The sequence below is a fragment of the Hypomesus transpacificus genome, chromosome 16 (assembly GCF_021917145.1).
Source record: "Hypomesus transpacificus isolate Combined female chromosome 16, fHypTra1, whole genome shotgun sequence".
Classification (NCBI taxonomy): Eukaryota; Metazoa; Chordata; class Actinopteri; order Osmeriformes; family Osmeridae; genus Hypomesus; species Hypomesus transpacificus.
In genome coordinates, this window is record NC_061075.1 from 6,203,505 (window position 1) to 6,221,636 (window position 18,132).

The 18,132-nt window shown below is 41.6% G+C and overlaps 1 protein-coding gene across 5 annotated transcripts in view; it reads left to right on the forward strand.

Annotated features, from left to right (window-relative positions):
- Positions 1–18,132, forward strand: part of tmem259 (transmembrane protein 259) — an 87,109-nt gene that overhangs the window by 58,749 nt on the left and 10,228 nt on the right. For all 5 annotated transcript variants that reach the window (XM_047037211.1, XM_047037212.1, XM_047037207.1 and 2 more), the window contains 3 exons: positions 11,325–11,447; positions 11,557–11,657; positions 11,843–11,900. In XM_047037211.1, the coding sequence (XP_046893167.1) occupies positions 11,325–11,447; positions 11,557–11,657; positions 11,843–11,900 (282 nt within the window). The remainder of the gene's footprint in view (positions 1–11,324; positions 11,448–11,556; positions 11,658–11,842; positions 11,901–18,132) is intronic.

An 18,132-nucleotide genomic window follows, 5' to 3' on the forward strand; every position in this document is an offset into this window, starting at 1 on the left:
CGTCCAGTCCAGCCCCCTAAGCCTGTGTGGGCTTGGTTGAGTCTCTGCCTCTTCACTGTCACAAGTGGTTTCAAGCCCTTCATTTTTTCTGGCTCTGTATCTCTGTCTGATGATGACAGGCAGTGTGTTCCTGACAGGAAATATTTTCTCAAGTAGTGGACAGAATAGCTGGAGTCAAGGAAGTGTATTACTTGCGGCCGGCTGCAAGGAGACAAGTAGTCATCATGGTGGTACAAAGTTGTCTGCCAACTAGTTTCCTTACAAGACCATTTATGGCACTCAGTTTATCAATAGTCATTGATCCTTCCACAATCATGATTTGCAACTGTCATCTGTCTCTTCTGTCATTGGCTCCCCTGCATAGCAGCTGTCTAGCTGATAGATCTTGCGCGTGTGTCTGTGTGAGTGTCTTGGAAAGTGTAGTGGAAAACTACTTCTTCAGTTTGGAGTGGAAAGATACAATATGGAGTTTGACCCTGCTTCCAACACAATATGGAGTTTGACATCTGTTTAACTTATTTTCACTTAGCATCTTTACATGCTGAGTAAAGGTGACGGTCAGTCTGTTTAACTAATTGTCTGCATGTCTAAAGCTAGCTTTATACTACTCCGATACCGATATGGACAGACAAACGGATTCGATTTACTCCTTTGAATTTATAGTACTCCGAAGGCTGTGGGTGCTGAAAACAATTCACCGCCAGAACAGTAGGTAGAGCAAAGTTTTTGAACCTTAGAGAAGCCTGCCCCATGACGTCTTTGTGCTGGAAGTCGTTGATTGTTTATTTAACCCCTCCTTTTCCTCACACACAGTGAGCGATGGCGAATAGAACACGAATGTTGATGGAGCTGCTTGATATGGAAGAGGACTTGCTTTTAATTAATTTTTCTTTTAATTAATTGGAGAACAACGAAAGAAGAGGAGACAGATGCAGAGGGGAATGTATGAAATGTGAGGTCCGGAGATGTGAGATTCCGGAAATGATGTTGTTCGGAAATTATGTCGTTAGTGGACCAATCACGGCCAAGGGGTATCCGTAAAATTCGGACGATAGTCAGGAAAATAAGGAGGTGCACAACGAGCTCTCCGAGGAGTTCCACATCGGAGAGGGGGTTCCCTGTGTCCGTCTCCCCTTGAAAACGGAGTATAAAGTGGGCTTAACTTTATTTGGGTGATCTTTCTGCACTCTAAAATATGTTGCACAATAGTATTCTTTGAGCTTGCATAAAATGCATATAAAAATATTTCTAACAGTTCCTGTTTGGATTCTGAGAGACACGGGAGCAGCGCAGTCTGTTATCCTCGCTGATGTATTGCCCTGGTCTGATGACTTCTTCTAAGTATCTGTTTACTGAAGTCAAAGGCAAAGCTTTGTACTTAGTTTGTGGCGAACAGGTCACTGTGTTGAAGTATTACAATTTGAATTGGTACTACGGGACTAAACACAGACAAATACAAGAACTGGACTGATGCAGAGTGGGCGCGGGCCGCTGATGGTTTGCTAGTCAGTCTTTGCTAGTCACCTGTCAGTCCTTTGCTTATCTACCTCAGACATTCAACCAGATGCACTTGCTCAAGCCCAAGACAGACTGGTTTTTTCTCACTGAGTAAGAAAAACTGAACTGAAAAACATCCATCCATCCATCATCTGCCGCTTGTCCGGGGATCGGGTCGCGGGGGCAGCGACCTAAGCAGGGAGGCCCAGACTTCCCTCTCCCCGGCCACTTCCACCAGCTCTTCCTGGGGGACCCCGAGGCGTTCCCAGGCCAGCCGAGAGACAAAGTCCCTCCAGCGTGTCCTGGGTCTTCCCCGGGGCCTCTTCCCAGTGGGACGTGCCCGGAACACCTCACCAGGGAGGCGTCCAGGAGGCATCCTAATCAGATTCCCGAACCACTTCAGCTGGCTCCTCTCGACGCGGAGGAGCAGCGGTTCTACTCTGAGCCACTCCCGGATGACCGAGCTTCTCACCCTATCTCTAAAGGAGAGCCCGGACACCCTGCGGAGAAAGCTCATTTCGGCCGCTTGTATTCGCGATCTTGTTCTTTCGGTCACTACCCATAGTTCTTGACCATAGGTGAGGGTAGGAACGTAGATCGACTGGTAAATAGAGAGCTTTGCCTTTTGACTCAGCTCTTTCTTCACCACGACGGACCGATGCAGAGGCCTACTGCGGACGACCCACCGATCCGCCTGTCGACCTTGCGCTCCATTCTTCCCTCACTCGTGAACAAGACCCTGAGATACTTGAACTCCTCCGCTTCGTTCAGGATTTCCTCCACGACCCGGAGATGGCACTCCACCCTTGACCTCAGGACTGAAAAACATCAAAAGCACTTATTGCTTTTGTATAAAGTTTGTCACGACGTGAGGTGGGGTTGGACCCAAATGCAGAGGAGTCAGCAGGCATTGTCAAACAAAAGGGGTTTTATACTCAAAACGGGAAACCCAGGGTACACGCAGGGACAAAGGGTAGCTTGATACAATGTATGTTGATTCAACTCATTTGGTAGAGATGCCACCTGTAGTTTTATAACACCTAAAGGCCGATATATGCTTCTGCGTTTTTCGAAAAACAGACACATGGGAACGCCCTCGTCTCCGTGGAACGCCCTCTAAAAGCTCTCCCACAGCCCTCGTAGAGCCTCGGACAGCTTGACGTGCACCTCCTTAATTTTGTAACTATCCGTCGTAGTACGGAGAGCTACGGAGACCCCCTTGGCTGTGATTGGTCAGTATTAAGTACCGCTTGCGTCAGGGGTAGGGGCGGGTTTGCCGTGATAGCAGGACGAAAAGAATCCTTTGATCGCCATTGCTTGTAAAGTTTTACAATTCATATTTCAGCTAAACGGTACATGTAAATCAGAATCTGAATTAAAATGTGATGAGAAATGAGCAGTGTATTTTCTAAAAATGTGCGTATTTTATTGATGGAACGGCTAATTTGTAAAAATATAAAAAAAAAAATATTTGTAAAATTATTTTCGGTAACCTAGGTAAATAAACACTCAACGACGTCTGAACAAAAAACCGTTGCGGCACCTACTCTTCTGGCGGTGAATTGTTTTCAGCACCCACAGCCTACGGAGAACCATAAACGCAGTCTATCCGTCCGTATCCGTGCGTATGCGTGCGCCCGCCCATCCGTAAACGGAGAAGCAGAAGCATATTTCAGCCTTAACTAAGAGACGTGATGTCTGGGTGACCTGGGAGAGTTCTTGTTACTTGGGGGGAAGAGACAGTTGTTCTGAAGACGATGTGGATTAAACTGTATTGTTCTAAGGATTTAACCAATGACAGAAGAGATTTGGTATAGCTTCATGTCTGTAGGATGGACCAATGACTTTGAGAACTGTCGTATCTATAAAATGGTCTGTTGAAGAATGTTCGGGGGGATTCAGGGCCATCAGCTGGGTAGTGTTGGTGGGCTGGATTCTCCCGGTTCCATTGTAGAATGCTAGATGGAGCTGTATGGAATTGTCTTTGTGTTACTGTCTTATGTTTGTGTGCTGATGATGTTCTACTGGTAACGTTATTATGTTTACATCTACGTCAAATAAACATTAACTCTATACTTCACCCGACTTCAGCTTAAACGATTGATTCTCTCAAAAACGTCCACGACAGAGCCTGCTCAAATAGCCTTCTCTCACACCCAGCCCCAATCAACCAGATTAACACTTTGGGCTTGATTTCTTCTACATATTAGTGGAAATACTAAACAGTCAACAGTTTTGCATCAGGCTTTTCAGTAGTATAACATACAAAGCGATAAAAGTATAAACGGGATTAAGAGGCATTTTTAAATCATATAATCCATACTCATTCTTCATCTTCATAATTACAACAGTGTGATGTTATTCCACTTCAGTCTCCCCTGTGAGACTTACAAAATCTCACCACAACTCATACCGTGAACACTGCTGTAATTATTCAACAGAAACAATATCGGAGTAACATAAATACTGATAGAATACCAGCAGTCAAAAACACATTAGGCATTAATTCAGTGTGACAGTAGAATTATAAAAAATACAAAACTAATGATTGTTAATTTCGACCTTACTCAGGAATGTCATCATGTGCGAAGCTCATCCTAGGTGGCCTGGTGGACTGTCCTTCTTTCCAATACTCGCTAAGCTTTCATCTTATTTGCAACACATAGCATGGGAGTAAAATGATAAGGGTATGGGGAATAGAAACTCCCCGTAGTCAATGACACACATAACGCAAGCCATCTGGGTTAACTATGCTCATAATATGACATGATTATCCGTTCCAGCCTCTACCTAAATATATGTGACAATCTGAGTCATCGCTAGTCGTCATACTGTACCTACCTGCTCATTCACCATCCACCCTGAGGAGCTTCGCACTGAGGTCCTATTACTTATAAAAACTGGTCCGTTTTAGTGACATAAAAACAATAAGTAATAGACTGATGCATATATTCTATATATGACTATATGTTGGTTATACACATCTCCACCGCCAGTGTGTGACGTAGGTTCTGCATGTTTGTTGTCTCTCAGTAAAACTGGGTACTCCAGGATGTAACATAATCCAAAGTGAAACAGACCAAGTGGTTGGATGACACCCTTCTGCCAGAAGAATTACACTCTCCTCAGCCAAAGCATCTCCTTAGAAGTACTGCCACGTTTTCATATGGATCCATTAGGGGCATGGGTTGATATGCACCCCAACGTTGCTGCCAGCTATTTATCTCCATTCTCAGTTATCATTCTGGCGTATCAGCATCCTGTTCTTGTTCTTAAGTGTCGCCATTTCCTCATTCCGATGCTCTTTTTCCCTATAGGGTTCTTTCCACCGAATTTGCGCCATTTCCTCATTCTGATGCTCTCTTTCCCTATAGCGTTCTTTCCACCGAATTTGAGCTTGCCCTCTGTCTTGCACTATTCAGATGTCTTGTTACCCTCTTGGTCATTTGTCCCTGGAGGTTTTTAAACTGATCCGGTGACATTTTTCCAATCCAATGATCCATTTCCGCGGTGCTTGATCCGGTAACCAGCTCGGCTTCATCCTTGTTGGTGTTTGTGTCTCCTTCTGGGCCTGTATCTGTGTCTCCCTCTGGTCCCTCAGATGTGACTCCTGAGAGTTCTCTTTCCTCAGGACCCTTTGCTGCACCTTCTGTGGTCTGGTCTCCTGTAGGGGGTGGATTGGTGGCCTGGCACTGCCTGGGACACCAAATTGCTGGATCTGGGGTGGGGGTTGAGAGAGGTTGGTCACAACGGGCCTTGGCTTAGTGAGCTTAGTGGACAGAGGTCGGGGAGTGGCAATTCCTGCACCTGCTGCTGCCAAGTTAGCCGCGTTGGCTCCGTAACTATCCTGTCTAGGTCTAAATCTATGGGGTGGATCCGCCACTGCCCTAATCTGGGGTCACTGGGAACCTGACCTGCGTCTTCCCCTACTGTGGTGATTCTACACAGTGGTATGGGAACTGGGGGGATTATTTCTGCATTACCCTCTACTGGGGGTGGACTCACTGGACCTTCTTGTATGGTCATAACTGAGCTGTCTATCTGCTGTGGCTCTACTTCTGGTGGTGGGGGTTCCTGACTTGTCAGGTATGGCATGGATGAAGTCGATATCTGCTGGGTTTTGGGTTGTCTTGGTCGTTCTTCTGATGGGGGTCGTCTGCCCTGTACATCTAGTGACATAATACAAAGTTAGCCCAGTCCCTCTTGGCTCAACTCATACAAACTTGATTTATGCTTCAATGTTTGTAATTCTATCATCTCGATGTAAGCCCCTTCCCGTGTTTGGTCGTTGGTTGGAACCTCATACAGTGACAGAGTGCTGTCTTCTCCTTCCGTAGCTATTTGTCCTGTCCTGTTATTACCCCTGACATATTTTTTATTAATTGCCCCACCAGCGGCAATATACAGCATGCAGTTACTACTACTATTATCAAAATGATTGCTATGGCCATCGCTATCCCTCTCAGTAATTTAGGCCAAGTCAAATTCATCAACCAGCTCCATAAAGCATTTGTTCCCGTTTTCCAATTGGAATGTATTACATGTTACTGTCTTAATTCCTTTAGATTCATGAGGGCCTTAGTGAGATTTCCCCCCTCCCCCGTATGCATGGGAATGACGGCGCAACACTCCTCTCCTATCAGTTCGCAAACTCCTTGGTCTTCTGCTAACAAAGTTTCTATGATGAACCGGTTTTGCAGGGCCTTCAGTGATGTTGTATGTAACTGTTCTTTCACTCCTTCTAGTGCAGCTATGGTGTGATTTATGAATCGCTGTGGATTATACCATAAGTAATTTATCCATTGGCTGTTGCGTTCTATGGACTGAGCATTTATTACCTGGCCGAAAAAGGGCACTGAGCCTGCTATACGTCCTGTGATTATCCAGTCATTACTTATGGCCAAATGTTCAGCGGGCATACCGTAAGGTACTTAGTCGTAAGTGATGTATACCTTGTCATCTGTTTTCCACTGAGTGAGTGTCTCTTTTACTTCTGTTTGGTACGTTTTTTTGAGGTACTAACACTGTTACTTTTCCAGTTAACATAGCTGGCGTGTAGATACCCACCCATCCTGGCTCTAGCAAAGTTTTAAGCTTTTTGTCTCCTTCACATACCCAAAAAATATCTCTCAATGGAACTGTTCCTTCTGCGTAACTTGGTATGCGATATTGTTCAGCATCTGTGGATTCAATTTTATGGATAATGTGTCGTCCGTCTAATACCAGCTGTTCGCACTTTATTGTAGTCTTATTTGTCGTGGCGCACCGTCTGCCAAAAAAGTCCTGCTTGCAACTCACTAATCCCTTGGAGTCAGTTAAGGCATAACGTCTAATCACAACCTCTATTTCCGTTCCCCTTACTTTACAAAATGGAAAGATAAGAGTCTGCGGGATTGTGACCATGGGTGGTGCCATATAGTCGTCTTCTTTTCGTGTTTCATCTAGCTAGCGCCGGCAGACCGTGTCATCCTTACTCATACTTTGGTATTTACTATTCGCCATGTACATAGTACAGTAAGCAAAGCACTGGTCTGGGTCCGTACAGGACCCTATTGCGCTACCTGGGATGGGCCTGATCTGTGGACGCCTTTTTGCATTGCAACATGCTACACAGGTTTCCTGACTTGCTGAACTGAGTACTTCAGCCAGTCATAGAACATGTTTGATTTTAGTTGCACCGTTCTTAACGTATAGCCACTATCCCGGCTGCGTTTTTCTCGATGGGTCACAGAGTATATTTTGATCAGGCTCATGGCTTCTCGGTTATCCATTACTCGTCTTGCGTTTACATCAATACATTGTGTTTTCAAGCATTTTATTATTACTCTTGTTGTTCCGTTTCTCTTGTACTTTGAATAACTGTAGATTATTATTTTACCAGGGCTGGATGTTATCACGTTTTGGTCTGGTGGTATGCTGTATGTTAAGTTGACGTTTTCAGTTAATGGTATATACCCTAGATTTGCCGCCATAACCCCTACGGCTAATGCACACTTGGCCATCTGCATCTTCCTTTGATGTTTTTGACTCATTGGTGGGTAAAACATATTGTCGAGTTGGGTTGCGTTGGGGATATATGGTGGGTAAAACATGTTGTAGAGTTAAGTTTGTTGGTGATATATGGTGGGTGAAACATGTTGTAGGGTCCACATCACGCTGCCTGCCAATACTATGGCTGTCCATATTGGTATGACCCCTAACCCTGGTCGTATCATAGTTGCACAATCTGGGGGGTCCCTTTCCTGCCCCGTGGTGGCCCTAGCACTTGGTACTCTCTCTGCTGCCTGCTGTGTCTTGCTTAGGCCATTTCTTGATAGCTGAGCTGCTGCTGTTAGTGTTTTGGTTGTTTGCAAGTCTCTGAAGGACCAGTCTGTGAGATCGTCTGGGTCCCTGTGGGGATGAGTGTCCGTCCCCATCCTGGAGTCGATGCGGGGCGGTGTCACCTGCCCCTTCTGACTCCGGTCGGGCTGCTCCTGTCCTACGTGCCTCATTTAATTCTGGATCTTCCACTCTACAGCAGTGATTGATGCATGTTGAATTCTTGTCTTCTTGTCCCATGCCAGTCTCGACCAGCTCTCTTCTGTTTGATATCTTTGCTTTTCTGCGCCCAGTGTAGATTTCTGGTACTTTGTGTAGAGTGAAAGTGAAATCTCCTTTTAATTGTCCTTTCACTTTCTCTCCCTCATGGTCAGTGTTCAGGAGTGGATATTGTCCCACTTGCGGATATTGTCCCAATGCGTTTTTACCGTCCAAATATGGGGGTGGCTCCACAGGCCATGCTGGTGTGGTGGGGCTCTGTTCCTGTATTTGGGGGCATATTTTCAGTTAGCAGATGGCACTGTTTGAATCGCGATGCCATCTGAGATACTGCCGGCCCAACTTAGCCCCGCCCATAAAAAACTTTAGTCGGGTCTGGGGAAGCTCGGTTGGGGAAAAACTATCCAATGAAATTGCCAGGACGGGCTTTATATGATGATGGACAGATGATCAACAGTAATGTAATCAACCACATCACCAAAGAGCTTTTGGGTTGAATTCGTTTTCAACAAACAACACATTACGTTGCTCTGATTGGTTGTAGGTCTATCCAATTGAGCGAAGAGGCATTTGTTTTACGAGTTCGGTTGAAACACGCCCCATACTCACAGCCCAACGGAGAGTTATCATACTCATATTCTGACTAGAATTATGAGTATGACAACGTCAGGAGATTGGGACCATTTTTACACAGGACTGCCCAATTTATTTGTTTTTCAACTATGAGGCTGCTATATAGCCGATCACCATTCCCTCTTGCAGGGGAAATGAGAACTGTTTCATTCTACACTTCACTCTTAGTATTTTCAGTTGTAAATGAGCAGCAACAAATGTATGCTTTTAAATCTATGTAATCTTAATAAATAATAAGTATGCATTTTTACATAAAATATTAGAGATGCTCCGATCAGGTTTTTTGGTGCCGATCACCGAAATCAGTATCTGCCAATCCGATAATACCAATCACCGATCACGGTGTCGACTCCCTAACCGCTCAGCCATCTGACCCCCTGAGGTGACAACCATCCGTTCTATTGCAGGGAACGTGCAACATTCCAGTGTTGAAGCTCTCTTGCTTACTATGAAATGTGTAAATAATAATAAATATTAAAATAAAAATAAAAAGATTAATCTTTGAATAAAAATCACAACAATATAATCACATGTGCAACATTCCACTCTCTAGAGGCTCTCAAGAGAACTTGGAGCTTATACAGTAGCTTTCCTGTGGAAAAATAATAATACAAATTTAACTGCAACATAAACAGGCTATAGCCAAATATCCAATGTCAGTTTCAAGTCGATTAGTCTGCATTTAGGAGGAGATAATATACAGAATAAAGATTAAAGGTGCACAGGAAGTCAGCAAATAAACAAAAAAACTAAACACATATATCTATCTGTATAGTGTCTCACTCGCTCTCACATACTTCATTCACTCTCTCACTTCACTCACTTCATGCATGCACTCACTCGGAGAGGGGGCATACTAGAGTTTCTAAAACTGGTTGTTCCCATCCTTGATTGTGATTGGCTATATCGCGTTCCATGCCGTTGTAAAATCCAGCATTACCTTACAGGTTGTCCTCATAACATTCTTTAACATTCCATATTTCTAGTGCACATAGTGCATTTTGCCCTATTGTATCATTTGCACTATCTGTATTTTTAGGTTAGATTGTAAATTAAGGCTACTTATATTTTAAATTTTATTTTTTATTCCCCTTAGTATTAGCTAGACCCCCCTTAGTATTAGCTAGATTTTGCTCCTTGTGTATAGTTAGTCCACATATTTAAGTTTTCAATATTCCTATATGTTTAATGTATGCACCTCCCTGCCAAAGTAAATTCCTTGTTTGTGCAAACATTCATGGCGAATAAAATCCTTCTGATTCTGATTCTGCGCATCAAATATTTCAAATTAAAAAAGACTGCAAAGGTGTCCATCTGGCGGATGCGTGGCAAAGATTTATGAAGGAACTATACTTTGTAGTGGCGGAAGAATGACGGTTTATTATTAAACTATTTTGTTTCTAATTGTTTTTATTTATAAATGTATAAAATATTTGTAGGAACAATTTAAGCCTATTGCTTAAATTCAAACCTTACTTCTGATCAAGCAGCATCACTGGCAGATTTGCCTCAATAAATATAAGCATATCAGCATTTTTAGGGGTCAACCTGTTCCTCTTCTCATCTAAAATATGTCCTGCTGTGCTGAAAAGTCATTCGCTTTCTACACTTGTACAAGGTAGGGAGAGGAAGACTCGTGCTGCTTGTTCAAAAGCAGGGAAGCGGTCTTTATTGGCCTTCCAAAAAGCAGTAGCTGTCCGTTTTCGTTCGAATGCGGGTCTCACAAAGTAACGTTGCACATGTGTGATTCTGAAAATTCCAACAGACTATTTTCCGATTGACAAAAACTATGAGAAACGCTATAGTATGGCTTCAAAATTTAAAATTAGGAGGCCAACAAGTAACACTAGCAGGTAGTAGCATTGCTACGAGTATTTTGCTAGGTAACGGAAGCTAACTAAAGCTAGCTAGCTTCCGTTTTGGAAAAATAACTCTGATGTAAGCGTCGGAAATATTTAGAACTCACGCATATAAAGGTTAAAGAATCATGCCTGAAATGGGTGCAATACTGTTTGTAAATGAGGCCCTTGGTGTCTTATCAGCTGCCTATTCTACAAACTAATATTAGAGTCAGTATGTTTACATGCAACTTATATGTTATAGGCAACTTATATTTTATTTTATGGCAACTTATATTTTATTTTAATTGTATTCCACTTAGTATTGCTAGTTTATGTATCCTTAGTATAGTTAGACCATATATTTAAATTTAAGATTCCTATATGTTTATTGTATGCACCTTCCTGCCAAAGCAAATTCCTTGTCTGTGCAAACTTTCATGGCAAATAAATCCCTTTCTGATTCTGATGCACACTGATGTCACTATTTTTTAGGGTGGACAGATTTTCAATTTTGCTCCTTTTTTATTTTCAAAATGTATGTTATGTTAACGCAACTTAAACAAATCCATAGTCTAATTTAAGTTACCTCCAACGGCTTTCAAAAAATACCTTTTAGTGACAGTTTGTACTTTTTTGCCACAAGCTCCCGCTTAAAGATTTTGAGATTGGTAGCACGTAATTGCTGCTTTTTAGCTAGCCAGCATTTCATGAAAATATTTAATAATATTTGGATGGTCCTTTGACTCCCAGACGAGCATTATATTATAAGAGGGTTACCCCTTATCTTATGTGACAACTGATTCTTTTTGTTTTTAGATCCTCTGAAAGATCAGTGCTTTGGGGATGGTTTCAGCCGCTTTCTCCTGGATGAGTTCCTCGGCTACGATGATATACTCATGTCCAGTGTCAAGGCTCTGGCTGAGAATGAGGAAAATAAAGGTATGTTTATGTGTATTGTGTGTTAAGAAAATGCTACACTTCCTTATAATCTACTCACTTTTGTCCTATTTAAATATATTTTCATGCAGTTTTTGCACTTTGTCAACAGGTTTCCTTAGGAATGTGGTATCTGGTGAACACTACAGATTTGTAAGCATGTGGATGGCTCGCACCTCTTACCTGGCAGCTTTTGTCATCATGGTCATATTTGTAAGTGGTTCAATGCACCTTTTTTGTCAAATTAGCTGTAATATAATCATCCCAATGGCAACTTTTAATTTGAGATCAAGGGACCTTACATCCCTTGGTTTTTGTGGTGTAATTGAGGGAAAATGAGTTTGTGCCATACATGTTTTTTTTTTTTTTTTATCAACCGTTTTTTTCCATACCTACAGACCCTGTCAGTCTCTATGCTTCTCCGTTACTCCCACCACCAGATTTTCGTTTTCATAGGTGAGCAGATTTTATCCCAACCTTGCAAGGGAGCCCAGAGTACAAGATGTACTAGAAAATATAGACACAGACTAAACATAGGTGAAAGACATCATACAAAAGTTAGTACAAAATTCAAAAAGTAGAGTCAAATTCAATAATACTCCATATACAAAATAAAAACATTACAGATATCTAAATATAACTCACCACCAGTCTTTTGGCCATATAGCAGTGTAGTATGTTTAATTAAAAATATTTCTGTAGTTTTCCTAAATCCTAAATCTACCTTAAGAACAGAGTTCAAAATGATTAAGATTTAACCTTGTTAAAGGGGTCATTGATTGCAGAATCGAATTTACCTTGTCACAGTTGAATAACAATAGGGGTAAAATGTACATAGTGAACCTCAAAGTCCATTGACACCTCTTTCCTATGCAAATATCACAATTAAAAAATGTATCTGTAAAACGGTAGGTTTTGAAAAAGCCACCGAACTGACGTCAGTTTGATGGCTCCACCTTTTTTGGCTCTGCCAGAGCCTCTGGTCTGTACCTTGGTCACGCCCCAAAATTTGCTGCGCGCTGCTCTATGTACTTCCACAGAATTACAAAGAAGAACGTTTTTCTAGCATATTGAAAATGGACTATGGTGGTAAATGCAGTGTTCCAGGCTGTACAGGGAATGCTGACACTTTTCATAATCTTCCCAAGGAAACAGACACTCGACCGGCATGGCTGATTTTTTTCTATGAGAAGATCCCTGTGAAGTTCAACACATTTATTCATTTGCTCGAACCATTTCACCAAAGACAGTTTTGAATAATAACCTTGGACAATTTAAAGAAGGATTTGCTAAGCCGCTGTTGCTGAAAAGAGGTGCTATTCCAACCGTATGCTCATCGCAAACGCAAGCTGTAAGTATGATTTTGTCGCAAACAGTTAGCCTATTAGCAATGCTAACGTCTCCTGTATCTAGCATAGGTAGAATGCTAAATAGTTCAAAAAGTTCAAGTCTTTTATTTGTCAGGTACACAGAACAACACAAGGTCAGACTGGGCACTGAAATTCTTAAGACAAGACAACGCAACCACCTGGCATAACATAACATATAAGTACACAGAACATAATTTACATCTATGCTTAGCTTAAATAAGATCAAACTTCCTAAATATACAGATAGCAATAAAAAATCGACTATTAATTTAGCTGCAAGCAGCGATGCGGGTTCCTCCGCAAGATGGAAAAATATTATAAAAATTTACATTGTAGAAGATCGAGAGTTGGACAACAAGAGAGCAAAACTACTTCATGTTTGGCCAACAACAAAAGGCTGAATGGGGATTTGAACTCATGAGCATAAGGTTACAAGTTAGTCTCTTTACCCTCTCTCCTACACACCAACTGTTGAGATGTTATGAATAGAAAGGGCAGAAAATTAGCTTTGGTCAGCTTTGGGACAAAGCTTAAGAAACGGTTGACATTTCAAGGTAAAATTGCATGAAATTGTGCATGGTACATCAGAATGATGTCCCTTTGAAGCAAATAAGATTTGAAAAACTGTTAAAATTATATTAGACTTATTGACACAAAGATATTGAGGTAATGTGTACATTTACATAAATACACCACTTTCAGACATTTTGTATTGCATTTGTCATTCCATTTCCCCCTATGTAAAGACACATCTGCCCGCACACTATCCCCATCCATGCGGTTTCCTTCTCTCCCAGCGCAAGTCACGCCAAAGCAGAAACACTGTAGCAGCCGCATGCAGTTTAGATGTCTTCCAAAAATTGCCTCCCACAATCAAAACATATTAACTGCAACACTGCTTACAGAATTTCTCAAAGGTGGCTTGAAAACAGCTATATTGACTCTCCCTGAGTGGATCTCTTTGCAGGACCTCAGTCAATACACAAGCAATAACAGCCTCGTTGGCAACTGGGCTAGGGCACAGCCCACGTTCAACTGCATGCGAGTACGGCATTTGATAGTAAAATAGCCGACTCTCTCTTCCCATTAAACTACACAACATGCACACACAAGATCATATTAACTAACAAACAATAACATTACAAACATCTAACATTTTTTGACATGCCGCACTGCTGTACATCGCCTGCAGCCGCCTGCAGCATGGCTGACTTGAAGCAACCGATGGCATTCTCAGCTTCAAGGCAGCCGGCGGCCGCCAGTACTGCATGAAGTCGAACACACCTAATGTCTGCACCTCTCTGTCACCAACTGTCTCTGGAGTGGGGGGTGGGGGCTTCACAGGTTGTCTACAGGTATAAGCAAGTTACATTTAAGACTTTTAAAGACCTTTTAATACCACTTCCAAATGAAATTAAGGACCGAACTTGCGATGGAAATACAAAGTGGAAATATACGGTAATATTTCCAGGTAAACACTGATGTCTGTTCAATATGAACAGTATGATAAAGTGACAATAATGGGTTGAGTTTAAGAACATTGACTAAATGTGTGTAATGCGAAAGGATAACACAAATCTAATCGCTGTCCTAAATTATATTTATTATTACACTATGGTGGAAATGGTGGAGCAGAAACTAGCAATTCCATGAATCCCATGGAAACAAAGGCAAATGTGTGAGATGTACTGATGTGGAGCACAAATCATCCAAGAAGCAATCATTCTCTTGAGTGTTTTTTAATGAATAATCAATGGATTCAGGTCAAAATTGTATCACTTGAACTGGTTTCATCACTTCAGACACTCAAAGTCAGCAGCTTGGCCTGCAGGGACATGGAAAGGATTAAACATTTAAACTTTCATCAAGAAAGTAAAAACATTTTGGTTTGTCCTTTTTCATCAATGTCCTCAAAAAAGCAGCCTGCAGAGCCAGTAGGTACAGTAGTCTGTGGGGTGACTGTCTGTCTCTGGAGGGCTGGCAGGCAGGGGCAGGCCAGCTTGATGAAGCCGTCTTGGGGTCAGGGCTGAAGAGACGCTGTCCAACGAGAGAGGTGTAGTCCAGCGATGCTTTCAGCATCCTCTGTTGTTGCTCTCAGCATGCTCTGTTGCACTCTGTTGAGCAAGCCTCTGCATGACCCTCCAGACCTTTCTAAGTGAAGAAAGGGTTAATGTCAGTAGTAAAAAATTAAGCTTTTTCCATCTACACCTGATATAAACTACATTTTTGACTGTGAAATGCCGTAGCAGTAGTTCAAACGTGTATCCACTTCGGGTTCGATTCCAAGCTCTGGTACACGTATTAAGCTCTAAACTGGTCAATATATACACATCTGACAAAAGACCAACTTGACCGTTGCCTGTAAACAGTGATTCTGACTGTCAGAGACCTTTAAATAGCTTGACCTAGTGAAATTGACCAAACGAATCTAGCTAACGTAGGTCGTTTTCTCAGGGCATATGGCGAATGAAACAGGCTTGCCTTGAAACATCCGAGATACTGGCTATCTTTACCAGGCTCTTGTCTACAAAAAACAGTCCTCCCTGATGTTTTTGGAGTAGAATTGAGTGAAATACAAAATTGTTTACACACTGCCAGTGTGGCGAGCCGAGTCTGACTCTGAGGCTAACGTCAAAACAATGTACAGTATCACCGGGACGCAGTCTCACTCCACTTGCAAGCTTTGCACAAATCACAATAACACCATCTGGCTATAAGGAATTTACTTTGGCAGGAAAGCCTACCTGGGCAGCCATTTTCGGCGCCAAATTTCGCCGACATTTTCAATATGCGACAGACAAGGGGTCAAAATGCTGTGCAACACAACGCAAAGCGAGACAGGTGGTAACCCTAGTGTCAAGGGGCAGGATGAGTCTGTGAGAATTTGGAGCACGCACGCTGTGGAGCAATTCAATTGAATTCAATCATATATTGACATACCAAGGTGAAATTTTTATTGGTACGTAATAGTGATGTCATCTTAAACCTTATTAGGTTTGAAAATTATATTTGATTTATTGACACAAAGATATTGAGGCAATGTAGACATTCACAAAAATGCACCCCTTTCAGCCATTTTGTATTGCATTTCTTATTCAATTTGACTATTTATAAAAACATGTATTCTACACATCTGTAACAAATTTCAAGTTGATTGGATCTATGATTTACGAGGAGAAGATTTAAGTTTCTACAAAATTTGGACAGTACAGCCAAATCTATCATGGCGGACCTTATTGGTCCTTGAGGCTTTTTTGTACCCCATGAGAAATAAGGCATGTACACCAACTAGCCTATTTCTAACGCCTGTCTATATAATTTATTTGAAAGAAATGGAGAAAGGCATGTGCTAGTTACAGGATACGTTAGCATTGCTAATAACTGTTACTGATAAAATCATACTACAGCTTGCGATTGTGATGAACATAAGGTCGGAACGCACCTCTTTTGATCAATAGCTTCATAGCAAATCCTGCTTTACATTGTCCCAGGTTTTCAAAACCGTTCTTGGTAAAATGGTTCGCGTAAATGTGTTGAGGGTCGAACTGCACAGGGATCTTCTACGCTACAAACAAACATCAGCCATGCCTGTGTAGTCAATGTTAGCTAGACTCTAGCTCATCTGCTTTTTATTAACGCTGATTTGCAAGGAATGCAATAACGGCTAGATAGTGAAAACACCTAGACTGTAGGCATGTAAACTAGTTTAAGTAAGCTAGAGCTAACTGAAGCTGAGTTGAATCACGATAGTTTGTTTGCTAAGCTGTAGTGCTAACATTACCCACTCAAGGCGATCCTGTTTGCTTCGATAACAGAAGTGGAAACAACTAATGTAATAATTTCAAATGATATCCAGTCAATCTGTTGAAATTAGTGTTGTGTAGACACAATAGATTTATTTGTACGTTTTTATTTTCAGTCTCCACCTTCTTGTTTCAGTGAGTGTTGTGTCTTTGCTTTGCAGCTTCTTTTGTTGTAAACCAACTAATCAGCGCGCAACTCATCTATATATTCATGAGCATACCATAAAAGGAGAAAACCTAGCGTTTTTTCCCAGGAACATTTTACTGAATGTATCAGGGGGCATAGAACAGCACCCGGGTATTTTCAGCCCAACCAATGTTACATACCCTATTTGGAGACCTTAAGGAATAGTGTGAAATAGCCCCCCAAAAAACAGTCGATCACCCCTTTAAAGGGCCAGATTCAGTGTCACAGCGTTCTTCTGCCCCTTATAGCAAACACTTATAATACGCCCATCATGCAACATGTGGCATCCTACCACCAAACCAGAACCCTCAAATTAAGGAACATCTGTAAATAATATTAAATAATCAAATATATACTAATACACACACATAATGCAAACATTTTACAATAAATTATTTGTGTGGTAAATAACGTATTGTTTCACAAATGTAAATGTGAAACATTTTGGACAATCTCTCTTCTGCACAGACTGTGCAGGAGGGTCATTGACTAAGTAGTAGCAACTGCTTTATTATGCCAAAACCTAATTTTATTGACTAGATTCATAAGTATTTGTTCTTAAAGGGGTCATTTACTGATTTTATAGGGTATTTCACACTGTTCCTAAAGGTCTCCGAATAGGGTATGTACATTGGTTGGGCTGAAAATGGCCCGGGTGCTGTTCTATGCGCCCTAATGCACACTGTGAAATAGAGGTTTTCTCCCTTTTATGGTATGCTCATGAATATGTAGATAAGGTGCGCGCTGATTGGTTGGTTTAAAACGAGTGAAGCTACGGAGCAAAGACGCAACACGGCCAACAGCACTCACTGAAACATCGAAGGTGGCCAGTGTATTGCATTTTCTGGTTCTTGATATTAAATAAATCACTGTCTTAAAAAAAAACGTACAACGAAGGTGGAGACTTTAAATAAAAACGTACAAATAAATCTATCTGGTCTACACAGCACTGTTTTAAACAGATTGACTAGATATCATTTGAAATGATAAAGTTAGTTGTTTCCACTTCTGTTGTTCAAGCAAACGGGATCGACTTAGGTGGGTAACGTTACAGCTTAGCAACCAAGCTATCGTGATTCAACTCAGCTTCAGTTAGCTATCTTGCCAAAAAACCTGACAAAGATCTTGACAAACATGCATCGTGAATTGTAGATTTACATGACAACACAAGTTACTTATTCGAATGAAACACAGTCAGGAACATGAAATAACGTTAGCCCCATTACCAATAAACTAAATCATCACACATTCTACCTATGCTAGGTACAGGATAAGTTAGCATTGCTAATAACTGTTAGCAACAAAATCAAACTACAGCTTGCAGTTGT